Source organism: Penicillium paradoxum (assembly GCF_028828445.1).
Source record: "Penicillium paradoxum strain IBT 22861 chromosome Unknown utg000003l_segment0_segment0, whole genome shotgun sequence".
NCBI classification, from domain to species: Eukaryota; Fungi; Ascomycota; class Eurotiomycetes; order Eurotiales; family Aspergillaceae; genus Penicillium; species Penicillium paradoxum.
Window position 1 is genome coordinate 1566524 of NW_026643181.1, and position 19536 is coordinate 1586059.

General features: G+C 49.9%; 8 protein-coding genes across 8 annotated transcripts; 4 read left to right on the top strand and 4 right to left on the bottom strand.

Annotated features, from left to right (window-relative positions):
- Positions 1-387: 387 nt before the first annotated feature.
- N7457_002506 (RING-H2 finger protein) lies at positions 388-3031 on the top strand (the record flags this gene model as incomplete). The annotated part of the gene is made up of 3 exons (XM_057173552.1): positions 388-2502; positions 2560-2835; positions 2897-3031. The coding sequence occupies 3 exons, from the start codon at positions 388-390 to the stop codon at positions 3029-3031; spliced, it is 2526 nt and encodes an 841-aa protein (XP_057033703.1).
- Positions 3032-3794: 763 nt separating this feature from the next.
- On the top strand, positions 3795-4539 carry N7457_002507 (phosphoribosylglycinamide formyltransferase; the record flags this gene model as incomplete). The annotated part of the gene is made up of 2 exons (XM_057173553.1): positions 3795-4205; positions 4282-4539. 2 exons carry the CDS (start codon positions 3795-3797, stop codon positions 4537-4539), a joined length of 669 nt encoding a protein of 222 aa, XP_057033704.1.
- A 4046-nt stretch (positions 4540-8585) lies between these two features.
- On the top strand, positions 8586-10823 carry N7457_002508 (Zn(II)2Cys6 transcription factor; the record flags this gene model as incomplete). Its single annotated transcript, XM_057173554.1, has 3 exons — positions 8586-9647; positions 9709-10505; positions 10583-10823. 3 exons carry the CDS (start codon positions 8586-8588, stop codon positions 10821-10823), a joined length of 2100 nt encoding a protein of 699 aa, XP_057033705.1.
- Positions 10824-11659: 836 nt separating this feature from the next.
- Positions 11660-12280, bottom strand: N7457_002509 (DUF1998 domain-containing protein; the record flags this gene model as incomplete). The annotated part of the gene is made up of 1 exon (XM_057173555.1): positions 11660-12280. The coding sequence occupies one exon, from the start codon at positions 12278-12280 to the stop codon at positions 11660-11662; it is 621 nt and encodes a 206-aa protein (XP_057033706.1).
- An 8-nt stretch (positions 12281-12288) lies between these two features.
- Positions 12289-12939, bottom strand: N7457_002510 (Helicase C-terminal; the record flags this gene model as incomplete). The annotated part of the gene is made up of 1 exon (XM_057173556.1): positions 12289-12939. The coding sequence occupies one exon, from the start codon at positions 12937-12939 to the stop codon at positions 12289-12291; it is 651 nt and encodes a 216-aa protein (XP_057033707.1).
- A 32-nt stretch (positions 12940-12971) lies between these two features.
- N7457_002511 (Helicase C-terminal) lies at positions 12972-15170 on the bottom strand (the record flags this gene model as incomplete). The annotated part of the gene is made up of 1 exon (XM_057173557.1): positions 12972-15170. One exon carries the CDS (start codon positions 15168-15170, stop codon positions 12972-12974), a length of 2199 nt encoding a protein of 732 aa, XP_057033708.1.
- Positions 15171-15432: 262 nt separating this feature from the next.
- On the bottom strand, positions 15433-16691 carry N7457_002512 (uncharacterized protein; the record flags this gene model as incomplete). The annotated part of the gene is made up of 2 exons (XM_057173558.1): positions 15433-16458; positions 16524-16691. 2 exons carry the CDS (start codon positions 16689-16691, stop codon positions 15433-15435), a joined length of 1194 nt encoding a protein of 397 aa, XP_057033709.1.
- Positions 16692-18108: 1417 nt separating this feature from the next.
- On the top strand, positions 18109-19426 carry N7457_002513 (uncharacterized protein; the record flags this gene model as incomplete). The annotated part of the gene is made up of 5 exons (XM_057173559.1): positions 18109-18279; positions 18336-18483; positions 18539-18958; positions 19010-19043; positions 19096-19426. The coding sequence occupies 5 exons, from the start codon at positions 18109-18111 to the stop codon at positions 19424-19426; spliced, it is 1104 nt and encodes a 367-aa protein (XP_057033710.1).
- Positions 19427-19536: the final 110 nt, after the last annotated feature.

Genomic DNA, 19536 nt, shown 5'->3' on the forward strand with positions numbered 1-19536 from the left:
GGCTGTGTCTGGACTCGTCAGGCAGTTTGAGACTATTGGCCGCTGCCATTCGTATTGGACAGTAAAATTGCCTTACGCGTTTTGTACCTGTCGCAAACAACCCGATAATCGCCAACTCCCTGTCCATCTCCTCCTTTGTTCCAACGGTCCGACACATACCGGCTGAGACCCCCCGATATCCAACGGCCACCTCGACCTTGCCGGCTCCAGCAGGAAGTCAACTCCTGTTTCATATATCACACAAATAGTTTCGACGCGATATCATCACCATCAGATACTTCCCACGATATCTACACGGTCGCCACTGTTAGCCTTATGATCCTCACATGGCGATGAACGGTCGTTGATATCTCCTGTATCACCTCCAACTGCCGCAAGTCTTTTACTATGGGACAGTTCTCCTCTACACAACGAAACTCATCTAACACTGGCTTTTCGACGTATTTTGCACGCTTCTCGACACAACGTGGCTCTAATACCAGGAATGAAGACATGAACCACCGACAGATGGCTGAAAACAACGGAGAGGGCGGGTTTGCGCCAGGGACAGACATGAGCACACATGATAGGGGTAGTGAAGACATGTCACCTGAACGGCCAAGCGAGCCATCGGAATCATGGCAGCAGCCCACACGATTCTCCGGTGGATTTTCACAACCTATGCGGAGTATCGAAGAGGAGAATGGGACCGAGTATGAGCTTCCACCACGCGAATATCGTACTGCGGCATTCGCTCGAATGGCAGCACGAAGGCAATCAACCATGTCAAGGCTGGGCTCCAGGCTACTTCCCAATTCAGTCATCCGTGGGCTTCTCAACAGCCAGGAAGAGACCCCCGCGGAGGGACATGCACATCGATACGGAATAGTTCCTACACCCGTTCCACGATCCGAGGCCGCTCACACCACCGGTCGTTTTAGTCCGTTCAATTCACTCGGCTCTAGAGGAATCACAAGACGGCGATCTGCTCGCGCGCCATATTTCCTTCCTCCCCGCGCAGAGTCTGTTGGAGCGCCAGATGCACCATCGAATTCGACATATGTTGATTCCCCATCTCAAATACCCGAGCCAACCAGAGCATCTTGGCGTCGCAGTGTTCGGCTACAACGCATGCGCCATTCTATTTCTTCGCCCATCTCTCACATGTTCGGTCAGTCACACTCGGATCTTCGGTCTGTTGAATCTCCGGAGCATCCAATGTCGGATCCATTATTTGATGATAGAGCCATGGACACTCGTCTGGATTACGGCGAACCGCCTCATGAACTTGATTCGGTGGAACCGGCTATCCAAGTTGGAGGGCCAGTGACTGGTGCGTCTCCTGCCCCTCAGAGTCCTACTCTAATGCGCCGATTTCCCGGTATCCTTCGGCCACGATCATCTAGAGCCTTGCGCCGAGAGGAGCAAACCCCTCTTGCGAGGGTTCTGCAACTGGCTGCGGCTGCGATTGCAGCCCAGCTATCTGGGACTACCGGTCCAGCATTGCCCAATATCCAGGCATTGGGCAACGATGGTATAGATGGCACTCTAGAAAATTTCATCCAGAGTTTGCAACATGCGACCTCTACTCAGGCCCCACCAACTGCCACAGGAGAGGGACCAAGCACGATCCCAAACGAAGCCCCTTCGCATCCTGTCAACTTCTTACGCGTGTTTCGATTTGCAAATTCAGAAACACCTGCGGGCCCTGGTGCCACAGGGCACACTGTGAGTGGGGTTGGCGACCGCGGGACTCAGACCGATGGAATGGAGATTGATGAGCCTGCAGAAGGCGAAGGACGAACAGTAACACTGGTTGTCGTTGGGGTCCGATCGGTTCCTTCAGGGAATGGAGGCAATAGTGAACAGCCACCGTCTACAAGTCCCGGCCCCGGCCTAGATGCCCTGCTTGGCCTCCCATTTCTACCGGCAAACCCTATCCCCAGGCCTCAAGATGGTGCCAATGAACCTACTCAACGGGGGGATGAGCGGTCCAGATTGCCCATTCCTCGACAGCCAATTGTAGGCTCCGAATTCTCACGCCCACCTGTCCCCAATACTTCCCGAAGAATGTCTGATACCGGACCCCGTGCTGCCTTCCCTTCCTACAATCCCTCTGGTTTCTCCGAAAGCCCTCCAGGACCTCATCCACCGCCATCGACCCCAGCTGAGCAGGGAGTATCTGCTTTGTCCTCTGGCACCTCAACCCCAAACCGTCGGCCATCCTCTGCTTCAGCAATTGCTCCAGAAGTTCTACCCTATCTGCATGAAGATCGGACAATGCAACCTACGTCGGAACCTGCGGAAGAGCCTCTGGTATTCAACACTGCCCGTCAGCGACGCCGAAGTGATTCTGAGTATGCTCGTCACCGTGCACTTGGCTCCGGTGCTGTTCGACGCAATGGCATGGTGGAACCTGACCAACCTCCACCTACCGGAGGCCGCAGTTGGTTGATTTATGTGGTCGGAACCAATCTGTCTGAAAATCATCCGGCTTTGACGACACCAAGCCTTTTCACCGATGTAACTATCCCCCAATGACCAATTCGAGGGACCTAGTGGCTAACACTTCTCAAATAGAACCCGACCTACGAGGATATGATCCTTCTTTCATCACTGTTAGGCCCAGCCAAACCTCCCGTCGCCTCGCAGACTGATGTTAATTCCGCTGGCGGAGTGTTTCGTCTGGTTGAGTATGCCGGCTCACTGGTTGCAGAAGCTGTGGAAGGCGCTGGCGCCATTCAAATTCAGGATGGGGAGCGCTGCCTCATCTGCTTGAGTGATTATGAGGTAGCCGAGGAAGTTCGGGAGCTCAGTAAATGCAAGCACGTCTTCCATAAGGAGTGCATAGACCAGGTTTGTCCCTTCCCCCAAACATCTCATTGTCATCAGTTCAATTGCTAATTGCGTGTTTTAGTGGTTAACCACCGGACGAAACTCTTGTCCTCTCTGCCGAGGTCAAGGCGTAAACGAAACGTCCAGCAATGGCTCCAACGAAACCCCGGCACCCAATCCTGCTTCTCCTCCTGCCCCAGATAGCACAGCCGTCTGATCCTCTTCACCTCCTACCTAGCAAGCAGGGCCTTGTCTACCATGTGAGATACTCTCAACTTGGACTTTTCACTCTTCTCTCTTTCCAGCTTTAGCATGAAGCGTGTGCTTAGAACTTTTAACGAACTTGTTTTCCCCCATGGATATCCCCTTTGCATTTCATTTCTGTGCATGGACTTTCAGTGCTTTTATCATGTTCGGGTCATTGGATGTATGCTCTTGAGCTTAGAATCAAGAACTTTCGTCCCTGGAAGATACTTCGAACTTTTAAGCCTTGATACTTATACTATCTGTTCATCGATTCCTGGTCTTCGCTTTTCGGACTGGTATCGTAGACTTTCGCTGCCCAACGCCCATATTCCTACGATGTTTCAAGTATCAAAATACAAGTAAGCACACCATAAGCCGTGCGACAAGCATTGAATTCCTCATGATTTCAACATCTGTTGATCTTCCCCGTATATGTGTCTCATCCACCTGGACAGTTCCCCGAAGCCGGGGCTGCCCCGCGGTTTCCTTAGGTAATCCGAAAAATCCCCCCGGAGCCGGCCCTGCCCAACTCCATTGCGTTGCGCCAGCGATTTTGTTTCTTTCCATTCGTTCTATAAACTTCGGGGTAGCATTTGCAGTTTCACTATCCAGCACAAAATCCAATTGGTTGGCAATCTGCACGTCAAATCCAAGTCCGCAACATCATTGAGCCACGAAAAGCCCCTCCATACATCCCACCAAAGCTACCTTCAACCCTTCCACATACACACATCATGACCTCTCCTATTCGTGTTACAGTCCTTATATCCGGCAATGGCTCAAACCTTCAAGCTGTGATCGATAAAGTGGCCGCAGGCCAGCTTAACGCAACAATCATCCGAGTTATCTCCAACCGCAAGACTGCATTCGGCCTCGAGCGCGCAAGCAAGGCGAACATCCCAACCCACTACCACAACCTCGTCAAATACAAGAAGCATCACCCTGCAACACCGGAGGGTATCCAGCTTGCACGCGAGGAATATGACGCTGAGCTCGCTCGGCTGATCCTTGCAGACGCCCCGGAACTCGTCGTGTGTCTCGGGTTCATGCATATTCTCTCGCCGCAGTTTTTGGAGCCTTTGGAGGCTGCTAAGACGAGAATTATTAACCTGCACCCCGCGTTGCCGGGGGCGTTTAATGGTGTTGTAAGTCAGACGCTCAGTTGTGGAGACCCATATCTTGTTAGCTGAGGTGGATTGCTAATTCTTGGTTTTTGGTCAGAATGCGATTGAACGTGCTCATGCTGCATGGTTGGAGGGTCAAATCGACAAGACCGGTGTTATGATGCACGATGTCATTTCCGAGGTGGATATGGGTACCCCGATCCTTGTGCGGGAGATTCCTTTCCAGAAGGGTCAAGATGAGAACATCGAGACCTTCGAAACTCGAGTCCATGAGACCGAGTGGGGAGTTGTCATTGAGGGCGTGGATAAGGTGCTGAAGGAATTGGCGGCCCAGAAGACTGCCTCAAGTGCATGAATCCCCCTGTGGTGTGGATGCCACTATAGTTCCAGGTTAGCAGATGAGAGGATACCGGGCTTCTCCTATCTGCGTTATGTTTGACCGCTTATCAACCTGCTAGGGCTGCAAACCCCGAATGATGCCATCGTCGGGGTGGTTGACGATTTATGACTATATCATGTATGATTGCAGAAAACACAAAAAGAGATGATCATGTTGCATATTGTATAACTCGTTTGGTCAATTTCCAAGATCCGAGCTGCGGCTGAAGACTTTCGCCACAAACAACCGAGGGAAGCCAAGGACGTGCCGAGACTGGCCGGCCTCACGCTCAGAGACATCTATGTGGGCAATCATATCTCACGGTAATGAAAGCCACGGGAGAAATTGGGGATCATAAATGGAGGTCTGCCAACAAGGCTCATAATAGGATCGCTCGATTATCAACAGGGATATGAGATTGCAACCACCTCGCCGTTTGGCTTCTCATCACATGCCAGGTCTGCATGGACTTAGCTTCACCTTGGTCTTTCCCCTCTCCATAGTGCTATCTTTGGATACTCCGTGGCTACAAAGGCTTGCGCATTCAGGGTCTCACTGCATCTATCATCTGCATGGCCCGGGCAATCATCCGGGGCCACGCGACACACCTCGTACGTGTACAACCAACCCTTGTCTACGATGTACTACAATGTACAACAGGAAGCAGCTCAGACAGCTCACGAGTCAACTCTGCGAAGCCTCGGGAGAAAAAAAACCAAACGGGGACAAGCGTAGTCCATGCAGTGCAACAGAAAATGATCGAGGCGTTGTAACCTTGAATTGAACGTTGGGCCGGGCCATGATCGTAGCGCCAACGTGACAGATCAAAGCCAATTCCCAACGTCTGGGATCTTTTTTGGACTCCACCGTGTTCCCCTTTTGGGTGTCAGTCTAGCTTGTCTTAGTGGGTTTGATGCGGGTTATGGTGGGTTGCTATTTGGCCCCCGAATTCGGCGTTAACTCAATTAAATGGTCCCCGTCGAGATCGACTTCCATGATAGCCTCTTTGGGCCAGGGTTGGGATCTGTCTTGGTGGGGTTTGATGGCTTTAGTATGGAGTACTAATTCTTGGCTTTTTGTCTTTGGTGGACCGAGCTGCTCCGTACGGAGTACTCCGTACTGAACACTACGACGCATACGGAGTACGGAGAACGCAGTGTCCAAGTTGTGATACGCAGCATCACGAGGATGATCATTACCTTCTTGGATACTTTATACTACTGAAAGTTGGGGTAATCAGCCCCGATTACCGTTGAGCCTGAGATTGCCCGCCTTTTTCAGTATAAAATCCCTTCAACCCCCTAATATCCACCTCTATTGAACGGAGACAAGAGGACTAGGACTGGGCTAGTGTATGATATAGACTAGCCAACGCTGTTCAGGGTGAATGTTCTCTTCAACTGCTGTGGCAACCAATCCTAGTGACCGGATCGTAAGATTGCGGGTCGAGATCCTCCCCGGCGTTTCCACGACCGGATATAACCACACACTTTTTTTTTCCTTTTTCGTGAAGACCAATTTACATAAACCGAAAATCTAGTGGAGCTTTATTCTTTTCTATTCAACTTGATACCGCCATCTCTGGGATCCAGGAAATTGCATGGAGTATAAAACTCCAGTTTCAATGCGCGCACGCACCTTGCAAATCACAACGCTATATGATCTCCAAAGTCGGGGAACCACTTTTCGCTGCCTGCTGATCTCAGCCCCTGGAACCTTGTTGCTCTCAAAATGATACCAAATCAGGCGTAGCAGCACATGCTCCAGTGGGGACAAATTAACTTCTGCCACAAGCGCTGGATCTATAGCGGATCTATGACAATCTCGCGGAGATATTACCCAGACCAGCCTGAGGCGGCATGTACGAGGCAGCGGTAAAACATGATAAAAATGACAGAAGGATAGAAAGGAATGAAAAACGAATAAAAAACGAATAAAAAAACACACCGAATCAGGGCAAGTCACAGAAATAGGAGCCTCAGAGCAAGTGGCAAGACACTGCCGGTCTAGCGTCTTGACCCGGCTTATATCTCACCTATAAGGTGAAAGAGTGCACGGCCCAGAAATGCCGGGATGTGCCCAGAGCTTCGGGACCTTGAATTATGCTTCGGGATTATCCTTCTGGGCATCGTTTTCCGCCGTTCGACGTTACAATCTATTTACAATCTACCTCGTGCATCTCCCGGCGATCTTTCACCCTTGCTCAGGGGTTGGCTAATGCTCCGAGTACGGCATATGTACGGAGTACAACATACGGAATAGTGCAAGTCGAATTAGAAATTATGAAGTAATTTGTGGAGTTTGCTCGATTGAGATACTTCAGCCGACACGAGTCGATTCAGGGCTTTGCAGAGCCTTAGTGTCTTTTTTCTTTCGATCTACCACCGGCCCACCTCCGTCAAACTATCGTCGATCAGACATATTCCAGCTTGGAAAATGTCCGGATAATTTTCAATCCTGGGACTTAAGAAAGGGGGATGCGACAGCAATGGCGCACCAAGGCTTTTCACATGGACCAGTCAAGGAGAAAAGAGAAAAAGCAAAAAAATAATCAAAGCTCCCCACAGCTACCAGGGATACCATGAATCATAGTGCAAACTATCGTTTCTCTAATCCTCGAATGAAGACCTCGAGGTGCCCACCTGGGGCCTTGGCCGCCTCCACTTGGGACCGATCTCCGTCACCAAAACGTTTTCGGCATTTTTTTCTCTTCCCTCGTTGGTGCGAAGGTTTTTGAACTGCCGAACATGATCAATCATTCGAGGATTTGCTGATCATCTTAGGGTGGAGGTCGGAGCTTAGCAACGGATTACATATGTATCGCCGCGTTGGGAGATCCATCCTACGGAGTATGTACTCCATACGGAGGATTGCCTTGGATCCACTGTCCATACATGTCTGCAAGGCGAAAAGTAGGCAAAAAGGAGAAGTAGAATCCGATCTGGTTCCTCGGCCATCTGCGCGGGTTGATTAAGGGCAATCATAAGACAAGAAACATAGAAAACGGAGAGTCTCATATAGTACGAGTACGGAGTAGCTCGTCTCCCCCAAGACCCAATAAGGCCGAAAACAGCTGGGTCCAGATGTCCATTGACAGACGCTATGATTATGATCCTATGTATATACCCGCCAAGCCCTAAGAACGGAATTACTTTCTATCCCTGTGGCTTGGGATCGTCATTCTGACTTGCCCCCTTTTTTTACTTTCTTTTTTTGCTTTCTTTTTCTTTGCTACGCCGAGACCCGAGGTTCGTCCGTTGAGATCTGTATGGAGTAATGGGAAGTATGGAGTAATAGCTTCGGACCAGATGGATATCCACGATCTTCATGATCTTCAGGGAGGGTAGTATAGAAGCACCTAGGTACAACATATTCAATGTAACTTGGGACTTTTGACCACTCAGCTTTAGGGCTGTTGAGAAAAAAAAGAAACGGGTTTAATAGACGCCGTACGGAGTCCGTATACACCATACGGCCTTTTTTTTACCTAGGTATATACCCCGTTGTATCCGTATATAGGGTCTTTTCTATGGCCCATCTGGCTCCGCTCAGTGATTTCGGACTACGGAGTACGGAGTCGAGGTCCCCTTGATCAGCCCATGTCATGTTGGACTAGCATAGTCAGACTTGTCCATGGGAGGGGACCCTAGAGGGATTCCCCCCAATACAAGGGACTATGTACGTAGATACTCGTATTAGATACGTGAACCTGTCGCAGATCATTAGGAGGCTGGGCACTAAAATAGCATTATGGAAAACGCCCAAGACAAATTCGAGAAAATCGATAACTCCGAAAAACCAAAAAAGCCGAAACGCAGAAAAGCAGAAAAAGCAGAAATTAACCAAAAAGGTGATCTTATAAGCCCATCTCCCTTTTCCTTTAATCTCCGCACGTCCCGGGATCCATTGCTTTGGGTTTACTTCCCCCACCATTATCCTCGACTCTCTTGTTCCATCTCTTCTTCCATTGCCAATAATGCTTCCATCTGCTTGACTTATAAGGGGACCTTGGGGTTTGACCGATGACGCATTCATATCAGGCCCAAACGGCCCAGGCCCCGACGGCCCTATCGGGCTTCCTCGACTCAATGCAGGAATCAAGTACATCAGCATACTCGCTGTTTGGTCCGACACAATATCCCGAGAGTGTCGCGTACTGGCACGATCCCTCCGCGACACCGACGATGATAGTGCCCCCTGCATACACCCCCGCCCAGAAACAAGCTGCCTTGCTCCAACCTCTCGACCAGAAGAAACATAAGCGCACAAGGAGCGGTTGCTTCACCTGTCGTTCGCGCCGGATCAAATGTGACGAGGGTCGACCGATCTGTGAACGATGTAGGAAGGGAAATCGTGATTGCGTCTATCCGACTCTGTCATCTTCGGCGTCGTCCAAGGCTGGCGCACGAGCTACAGCCAAATCGCGCGCTGGTCGCCCGCAGTCGCATAGTAGCGAGTCATCGGTCAAAGCAGAATCTGATGCTGTCAGCCCCTTGCAGCCCATCATCGACGAGGAGGAACCCGATAGTGCGGTATCCGACTCGCGACCGTCGCCAAGAAGCACTACAGCCACACCACAACCAGACTTGCGTAAAAGCCAGAGCACGCAATCCCTACGCAAGCAGAAGGGGAGGCAAACGTCTGATGCCAGCTCGTTTGTCAAAGACCACAGTAGTTCGCCTTCGACGGAGTCGTCGCGCTATGAGTCGATGAGCGTGCGTTCGGGCAGCATTGGACATTCCACGGCTGAATTGCTCAACAATGCGCGTCTATCGGATGATTTGCGATTTTATCTCAATTTTCATCAGGATTTCATGGCTCCTCCGCATTTCTTCTTGAGACAGTCTTCCTCGTTTTTCGTCCACTACAGTCTTCTTGAGCTTGCATTGCAGTATGAGCCCCTGCTCTATGCCTTGGTGGGCTTCTCCGCCTATCATCATTCTTTGCACAGTCCTGGAGGAAAGCTCTATAACTTCTTGAAATATTATAATAAAGCATTGGTTCTCCTCCGGAAATCCTTGGGTTCGAAAGAGGAGCACAGTGAGGCTACACTGTGTACCGTCCTTGTTCTGACGACGTTTGAGGTATATTGTCCCCTATGACTACTTTTTACGACCTTTTTTTTCTGACATCACGCTATTGAAGGAATACATCGGCGACTGGATGAACTTGATCGATCACCATCAAGCGGCACATGCATTGATGCGAGAGCTGATTACACCCGAATCCGCCAACTTGAACGAGCTACATACCAATATTTTCTCATGGTACTCGCGCTTCGATGTAGTCGTGGGGATTCTAGCCGGTACCGAGACGGTTCTCGGTCGAGACTGGTATATTGCAAAGGAACAGTACGATGCCGAGCAAGCCTCCATATACCCCGATGACCCAAGCAAACAACTCCTCCTTGTTGCATCGATCAACCGACGCTTTGGCCTGGACATGGCTTCCCTCTATGCGAAGCTGTCCCGCGGGATGATCTCTATTGAAGACTTCGCCGTTCAAAACGAGCAGCTGGGCCAGTGGATAGAGCAAACGAAGGCGATTCTCAGGATGTTCGATGATTACGAATATAAAGTGCAGGAATACCCAAACAAACAGCCTTTGACCGAGGATGATGTGGCGGATCCATATGTGCCAGGTGGCCTACATCGAGCCGCCTTGTGGGACTTCAATTATGCTTGGATTGACATTCTCGCTACCGAGACAATGTACAAATTCCAGACCATGCAAGTTCTGCAGAAGCCTTTGCTTCAAGATTTGCAAGCCCTGGCCGAGGAGCAGTGCCGTTTGATCGAGACAATGACTCGCTGGCCTCACAAGGAAACTGGATATCTCATCATGTTCAAAAACAGCATGAGCATGGTTAGCATGTTCCTTCCTAAGGATCACAAATATCAGATGTGGGCTCGACGCAAGTTTACGTTGATGGAACAACATGGGTAAGACTGCATGCCTTTTACCGTTGGAATTTGAGCATTCAAGAGCAAAACTAACAAGAAACTCTTGGTTTGAACAGATATATGACTCCGCCTCGATTCCGTCAAGCTCTTGCTGCCATCTGGCAACTTCCAGAGGTTAATCATTGGTGGCTCCCTCATGATGAAGGATATACCAGCATCATTCGCGAGATTCGTTCCTTGACTGAAGAGCGCTCGTCTCAGCAGCGTGATGAGATGCGCGAGCATGTTCGCGATATGAAATCTCTGTTCGGGAGGTTGAATTTGGATGAATCCGATGATAATCAAAGCCCTTCATAGTGATTTACAGTGAATGGGTGGTTTTATCTTTGCATCATCCATCTTCAGCTCCTGGCCTTTGGGCACCATCATGCAGATCTCGATCCACAAAGTGCTACACCAGCTTCATCCTCGAAACCCGACCTCCCTGCAACCCCCTATTTTGGCATTCTCAACTCCGAAAACATACCTCCCACACGGAGTACTTAATCCTCGTTTGCTCTCATGATGCCACAACACAACCAATTCCACTGATGTCCTCAGACCGGAAGACGCAAATGTCACATTCAAGTGATGAACAAATAACCCATTTGACATCGACATGTGTCAGCTTCACACCACCACCCTCCGTTCTGTTTCTCTTTCCATCTTCTCCTCTTCTCGCAATCTTGCTATATAATATCCCACACAACCCCTACCCACCACCATCATCATCACACATACATCTCCTCGCCCACCTTGTTACATTATGATATCCCCTCCCTCTGAACCCTGAACACATGTTTCTGGGTTATGACTTGATGTACATTTATTATACCCAATTCTTATAGGACTATTGACTCATACCTTTCACTATACTTCATCCGTACCTCCAATGTCTCTTCCGTCTTATATCTGAAACAGCAAGCACCATTCATCTCTGAAATGTCATTGTAACATCTAAGCTCCTAGACAGACTTGTGAATGGAAACAACAGATCGAAAATTGCATTGAGTCCACTGCCCAATCACTAATTGCCCATATAATAACCCTTCATCAGGCGAGAAACGATTGATTGGGTCATACTCGAGAACCACAGAGATCTACGGATTATACATCAAACGTATGACCCCGATCAATCTACATCCATATATCGCTCAACAATCCCCCCGACAACCAGCCTTCCAAGGCACCTCCTCAGCCCTAGTCACAGTCTCCAACCCACCAGCCAACTCCCCACCAACCCCAATCTCCTCCCTTTCCCCATCCTCCCCCCACGGCAACGAATCAACATCCACCTCCCACCCCAACAAACACCGCAATATAACCCCAGCACCAGCCTTGCTCATAACAACATTCATCTCCTTACACCGCTCATCACAAACACACTCTACACACCCCTGAGGCGAGAGACAGGAGCAGGCCTCGATGCGCGCAACCGCTCGTCGGAGTAGCAGTCCAATAAACTCAAACGCCTTACTCGCAATCCCGGAGCCACACGACCCGCCCTTCGCATCGTAGAATGTAAGTCGCGCGGGTCTTTGCCGCGAAGGCGGCTTGAGCTTTTCGTCGAAGTTGGCCCCGTTTGCGCGGCGCAGGGGACGGCCGAGCTCTTTCTTCGCGACTTTGCATTCTGTGCGGACGTCGCCGGGCGATGAGACGACGAATGAGGGTAGCAGGGAGAGAACTCCGTGTTCGGCGGCGTGGATGGCAGCCGCGACGTTGAGTCTGTGGGATTGAAGGATTTCAATAGCGCGTGTCGGGACGTCGAGCCACATGCCGCGAGTTAGGCGGTCGATGGGGGGTTTTCGACGGCGACGGCGTCAAGAACGCGGCCGCGTTTGTCGATTTTGAAGAAGCCGTAGACTACGGCGTGGATTTGGATTGTGCCGAAGAAGGCGCGGGAGGCGGAGGGGTCGTGGCTGACTGTTCGCATGGCTTCGGTTTCTATTGGGTCGATGTCGGTGAAGTCGCGTTGCATGGTGCTCCAGTCGACTTGGACGCGGACGACGCGGGCGAGGTGGGACTCGGTGTTTAGTTCTTTGACTAGGTAGGTTGTGCCTTGGTGGAGGAAGATGCCGCCTTCGTAGATTGTGAAGAAGGCGCGGGAGGCTTCGACTTCTTCGAGGACGATGTTGCGGTTGTTGGTTGTGTCTATGACGGCGAAGTGTTGGTCTTCTGTGTCGCGGATTGAGACGCAGCGGGAGGGATGGGGACGGAAGCGTGGGTGGCAGTGGTAGAAGCCGAGGGTATCTTTTGTGAGGCGGGTCGGGGCTAGAGCGAAGAGCTGTTGTCCGAAGTAGATGGTGTCTTCTTCTGGGCGGATGGGCATCTCGAATGCGGCGCATTGGACGTGGCCTTCGAGGATGAGCTCGTTGGTTAGATCGATTTGGAGCTCGCAATTCGGTCGTGTGAATATCTCCTCAGGGTTTTGCATGTAGTGCTGGTCGGTTGGATATCTGTCTCCCACTAGCACGGAGAGAGGGAGTCCTTATTACGCCGTCCGGCGCGGCCGCTTTGTTGGCGCAGATTGGATATTGAGTAGGGGAATCCCATGGTGATGACTGCATCCAGAGACCCGATATCAACGCCCAGTTCCAGAGCGTTGGTTGCCACGATTCCCATCAATTTTCCCTCGAACATTTCTTTTTCAATTTGGCGTCGATCTTGGGGGCTGTACCCGCCTCGGTAGCCCATTACTAGCTTTCCAATTTCTGTTCGCTCGAGTCTATCGAATTCAGCTCGCACGCCTTGTAAGAGGATCTCGCAGAGCTTTCTGATTCGGCAGAAGGCGATGACTCTCACGCCCCTAAGAATCAGCTGGCAAAACAATCTGGCGGTCTCGGTGACCGTATCAGCCCTTCCAGAGGTAGGGTCCTTCGGATCTTTGAATGGCGTATTCCAACAAACAAATTCCTTGCGCCCAGAGGGAGACCCATCAACATCGACAAGTTTCACGTCCTGCACTCCAAATATAGACTTCATGTGAGCTTCTGGATTCGCAACAGTGGCAGAGCAAGATATAAACTTGACATGTCGATTACCCACGGCAGCACAGATCCTGCGAAGCCGTCGCATGATAAATGCGACATGAGATCCAAACAAGCCGTTGTAAACATGCAATTCGTCGACAACGACAAATTTCAAATTCTTCAAAAAAGTGCGCCAAGAACTCTCCTGGGGCAGAATTGTAATATGAAGCATATCAGGATTGGTAAATATGATGCGTGCCTCATCACGAATCATGTTCCGACTCCCCATTGGCGTATCGCCGTCAAAGGTTTCAACCATTGTGTTCTGAAGTCCGTTCATGTACTGTAGTAAATCCATCATACTGCGGCGCTGGTCTTGTGCCAGAGCTTTAGTGGGGAAGATATACATACCCCTGCTCTCTGGATCCTTTTCTAGTTCGTGCAGCATGGGAACTTGGTAGATGAGAGATTTGCCCGAACTTGTCGACGTAGACACAATCACATTATGGCCTTCGTATAAGTGATTGATTGCCTCTGTCTGGTGAGTATACATTTCCGTGATACCCTTTGTGTTGTAAAGTGCATTCACAAGGTCTTGCGAGAGCTGGAAAGACAAATCTCCATAAACAGGAGATTGGGCTTCAAATACCCGATGGCCTTCCGGCACAATCTGTGCATGATACCAGTCCATCTCCCGAATCTCGGCAATAATTTCCTCAATGGACTTTCGCTCCTTGGGGATTGTTGCCGGTACCCTCCCCGCAAGAGCAGGGGTATTTGCGCCACTACCGGGAGGAGTGGGGAGGAAAGCATTCTTCGCTTGTTCGAGGGATTCCACCGGATCAGTAGCACTATCCTCGCATTGGACTAAGAACTCATTGAGAGCGTCTGTGAATTTGGAATTCCGCTTTTCGATCACACGCAACATCTGCTTTTGACTGTAGACGGGCATTTTCAGATCCTCGTCTTTCATGCGACGCATCGGTTTTGTAGGCTCCCCCGTCTTGGGATGTACTACCTCCCGTTTTAGATCGCCGTCCACAAATTCAAATAGCAAGACGTGCTTTGTGTCATCTGTATCGTGAATGTTGCCACCGGTGTTTTCGTCCGCGTCCATGTCTGCTGCATGTGCCAGACTAGCCCGCTTATGTAGCCCATACTGTGCAATTTCTTGATCTCCAGTGATCATTATTTCCAATTTCGCCTCATCGATATACTCGAACCGGATGGCTCCCGGGATTATCACTTTCACGCGTGCAACATCCTCGAGGGTGAGTTCTCTTCCCTGGCCAATCTGGGCCTGTACTGCCTTCTTTATATTCTCAAATGTAGTGGCGAAATGCTTTCGCGTACAGCAAAATGTATAGACAAGGTTTAGGGCACGGTGTATCTGCGATAGGCGTTTAAAGGCATCTGGCAATGGCGCAGATGGTATTCGCTTCGAGGATTTCGACGAAGCCTTTTTCCCCTTGGCCTTCTTTTGGTTAGCTACAGGTTTCTTAGGTTCGGTTTCCTGTGCATTCGTCTCGTTGGGAAGAGCCTTCCCTGTGGTCGACTGTATTTGATCGGTGGGGACTTCGAGGGACGCGTTCGAGGGTGGAGAAACAGCGGACTCGAGGCTGCGATCGTTATTTTCATGGCTTCTTTTCCGTTTCAATGATGGAATAGAAGTGACTGGTGGCAAGGATCCGGCCATGTCTAAGCTCCATGCTGCTCTGCGTTGGTTTTATCATCGCTAGAAGTCCAGTTGACGGGAAACGCGAAATCACGTGTATCAATATCACCCAAAATGGATGGAGTAAAGCCTCAGGCAAAAATATTGCTACTTTTAGATAGATGGCGATGACATAGTTCCTGATCCTTATATTGAGATTATGCTCGCGTGTGATTTGATCACACTCTTCTTTCACATACAAATCATGCTGGAAAAAAATAGTCAGAATCATGAATAGCTGCCCTCAAGCCAGTTCCGCCTCGATCACACTCTCGGCAACGCCTGGATAGTTGTGGATCTTGACCACTGCCAGCCCGGCTTTAGCCAAAAGACTCTTCCAATCAGCCTCTGTTCTCTCCCTCACGGCGAAATGCGCCAACATCATCATATCCATGCTGGTCCCTGCAAGTGTGGGATTCTCTTCATTAATCACAATCTCGTTAAACAGGACTCGTGAATAACCCTTCTCGAGAGCTGGCACGAGATTCTCCAGGATTCTAATGCCATCCTCATCGCTCCAGTCGTGGAGAATAGAGTGAAGCAAGTAAGAGCGTGCACCCTTAATAGGCTGTGGGGTAAAGAAGTCGTGTGTCTGAACTTCAAAGGATTCCGGCACGCCATTAGCTACAACCGCTGCGATAACAGGCTCTCGATCCTGGAGAACAATCCTGCCCGGAACGGGGCTATACTGCGCAGCAAAGGTAGCCACATCATGGCCTCTGCCGCCACCGACGTCGACAAGCACCACATCACTGATGGAAGTATCGAAGCCCGTGATCAATCGCTCGGCAACGGGGTAGAATGCATGCCAATCCGGCTTTCCCGCGCGGTATGCGGTCATAAAGGAATTGAAATGTTGAAGGTGCGGTGGTGTTGCGACAAGCCATTCAAAGAAGGGAAGACTAGTCTTGTGGGCCTCCTGGAACGGGCCGTCCGTTCCACCCAGAGTTGGGGACTTATACTCGGAATTCTTGAAATATTCCGGGAAACCATTAAATGAGGGCCTCGCTGCATCGTAGCAGAAGCGCATGCTGTGTTGATAATTCTCCGCTGCAAGACCATTGCTCAGCGCTGTGGCATGGAACGCTCCATGGTGGAAGGACAAAAGGTTCATTGACACCAAATGTCTTGCTAGTCTTTGCAGGAGAGCATTGTCGACTCCGGTCTTTTGGGAAAAGGCCACTGGGGTGAGGCCCGCATCGCCCGCGTCCTTGAGGTGTTGGAAAAGCTTGACGTCGACGGCGAGGCGGAGAATGGCGCTTTGAGCTGGCTACCAGATAAAATCAATGAGCACTGCGAGTAAAATAGGGCGATCGCCATGTTGCAACTACCTACCTCGGCCCAGAAGGTGCGCTGGACGAACTCGCTTGGGATCTCCAATGCTGCAATCAGCGCGCGACTTTGATCAATGAGACTTTCTCTTGAGCCTGGTTCGTTCTTGTCGAATGCCGCCCGAGAAGTGGCGATACTATCCAGGATTGCAGATACGGATGGGGAAGCCATGATTATAGCGGTTTGGCGAAAGCGCGACAGTTGACTTGTAGGGGTGTGCAATCTCTTTTGAAAGAAGAAGAAAAGCCCGGGGGGAACCTCTTTGCCCCTCAAATTGTCTTTCGTTCTTCACTCTCACTTGGGCCTAGTCTGATGCTAAGGCAATGATAACCTTCCGAGCCAGTCATCTACTTCTACTGCCCCTTCGTACCCACCAAGTTTTAGCCTCAACTTGACGTAGCATGCTCCGTACAGTAGTGTATACTTCAAACTTGCTCAGATTTAAGCCCATGCAACAGCAGGGGTTATTTCCACGTGGAGTGCTCAACAGGGGGGCATATAGCACTCCAGGATTGGCTAGGGACGTACATACCCATGTCAGGGCGATGGATTCCAATTGTGATTGGATTGGCTGAAATTATGTGTATTGGTCCGGGCCCCTGGGAAATATTTCTCTGCGCGTAAATAATCCACTTGGTGTAATCCGGAGTTAGGGCTTCAGGCTAAGAGGCGTTATGAGACAATCAATTCGCTAAGTGCGATACCTGTGACATATTGCACGAACAATATAATTTGACGAGAAAAGTGGGCGGAAACACTAGATCCTTCGTATGGTATCTCATCCTTCGTATTGCGTACGATCTACTCCGTGGATATACCTCGGTTTAACATCAATACATTGGCCTCCACCCTCCGATCTGGACGGGGCAAACAGTTGAGCCGTGCCCAATATCCATCTCACATCTCCGTATCTTGTTTATAACTGAATTGCGTCATATTCTTATGCATTGATCAATGGACCATATGATACTAACAAAACGAAAAATGCAGTTGAATTAAGATAGGTCCGAGGCCTGCAAAAGACATTGGGGGTGAAATGCCCTGGTGGACAAAGACACCAGGCCACAGTGGAGCCCGCTTTGCCTTGAGAGATTTATTCGCGCAGCTAGTGCAGAATGACTGAATGACTGTCCTTAGCCAAATTCATGTCTTGCTTTTGGCCCCATACTGTCGTACTGTAATTACCTGGCCTTGTCGCTTGGATGTAGAACCTCCCGAGGTCGAATGTATCCTGTTCTCTTCTTTTTGGCCCGAGATTCTACGCAAGCACACCGATCAATTCAGAGATCCGAATATGAAGAGCTACCATATATGGTCAACATTCAATCGAATCATGGGCAACCCTGAAAGGGTATTTCCTATGGGTACTACTACTAGCCAGTACTCCGTACTCTAAATATACCTACTCGGTTTATTCTCCGTTTTTCGATTTCAAAAGCTGCCAGCCACTCTGCCGCCTAGGATACATACTATTCATTGTACGGCTTTTTCCCGCGTGGTCATTGTTATTATTATTATCCTAGCGATCTGCCGTTGAGAGGTGTTGCCTCCCCTTTTTGCCATTCCATGATTCGGATAACCCTTAGCTATGGCCTCTTTCGATACGAACGTTGATCATAGTGAGACGCGGGGGGCAGAGATCAACGTAATTGGATGGGTCTTTACTGGCATTGCAATCGTAGCTGTCTCATTGAAGTTATTCGCTCGAATTGGCAACAAACAGTATGGCTGGGATGACTTTTTCATTTTCTTCTCGATGGTGAGAAAACCATGTCCTCTAATGCCTTCCTCCGATTAACACCATGATATATATAGGCTCTCAGCATCATTGCCACGGCCTTCGTCTCGTATGCAGTAACATTGGGTCTAGGTCGGCACACTGCAACTGTGGTGGCTGAATATGGCATTGAGAGATACGAAAGATCAGCATACTGGCAGATCATCGCATTTCCCTTTAACATTGGTTTGTTACTATTGATTCAATTCAGTGGATCAAATACTTAAACTGAGGCCTATAGGTGCATTCAGTTTCCCCAATATCTCGATTGCGATCCTGATCGTTCATCTGCTGGACCCCAACCCGCTCCGTGCACGACTCCTGTACGCCATGGTCATTTTTCAAGTGATATTCGCCATGATATCTGTCTTCGTTGTCTTTTTCCAATGCAGCCCCACGGAAAAATTGTGGAACTTATCTGCCGAGGGCACATGCTGGAGCTCGGATGTCTTCAATGACTTCAATTATTGGGTCAGCGCATATACAACCATGACGGATATTGTCTTGGCCGTGGTGCCAATTACTGCATTCTGGAAACTGCAAATGCCATTCTCAACGAGACTGAGTACCTGCATCATGATGGGGTTGACCCTGCTTTCCGCCATCGTCACCATTATCAAAGCGACATATCTGAAACTATTCACAGACCACACAGATCCCCGTGAGTGTTTCACCGACTGGACGCTGTGTGCTAGTGACTGATCTCCAACAGTGTACAAGGTAGTGACCTTGGTTCTTTGGGGACTGTAAGTATTCTCTATCCTGCAGCTTTTACCCAGCGGTTACTCACAGCTTTAGTGTTGAGCAAAATGTTGTCATCGTCGCCGCTTGTGTTCCAACCCTCCGTCCTTTATTCCGCAGGACATTCAAGTCTGCCAGGGGCTCTTCTAGCGAGTCTAGTTGCCAAAATGCAACGGAATCCGGCAATTTGCGTTCACATAACCCCACCCAGTCCAGCTCTAAGCGCGTACTGTCCGTGACGGAATTGCCCCTCAAGGATTTGAATTCGCGAGGGTATGACGCAACTAGTAGTCATAGCCAGCAGGATATCTGGCAATTGCGAGGGGCCACAGGCGATAGTGACGAGGAAAGGTTTTTGGAGGGTCGCTCTGGAAACACACATCTATAGAACAGTCTGGTTGATCTAAAAGCCACAAGTATTTACAGAACTCAATGACGGCTGGGCTTGGGGTATACAACCTAGTGATGATGAATGCAATGAATTACCAATAATCTATC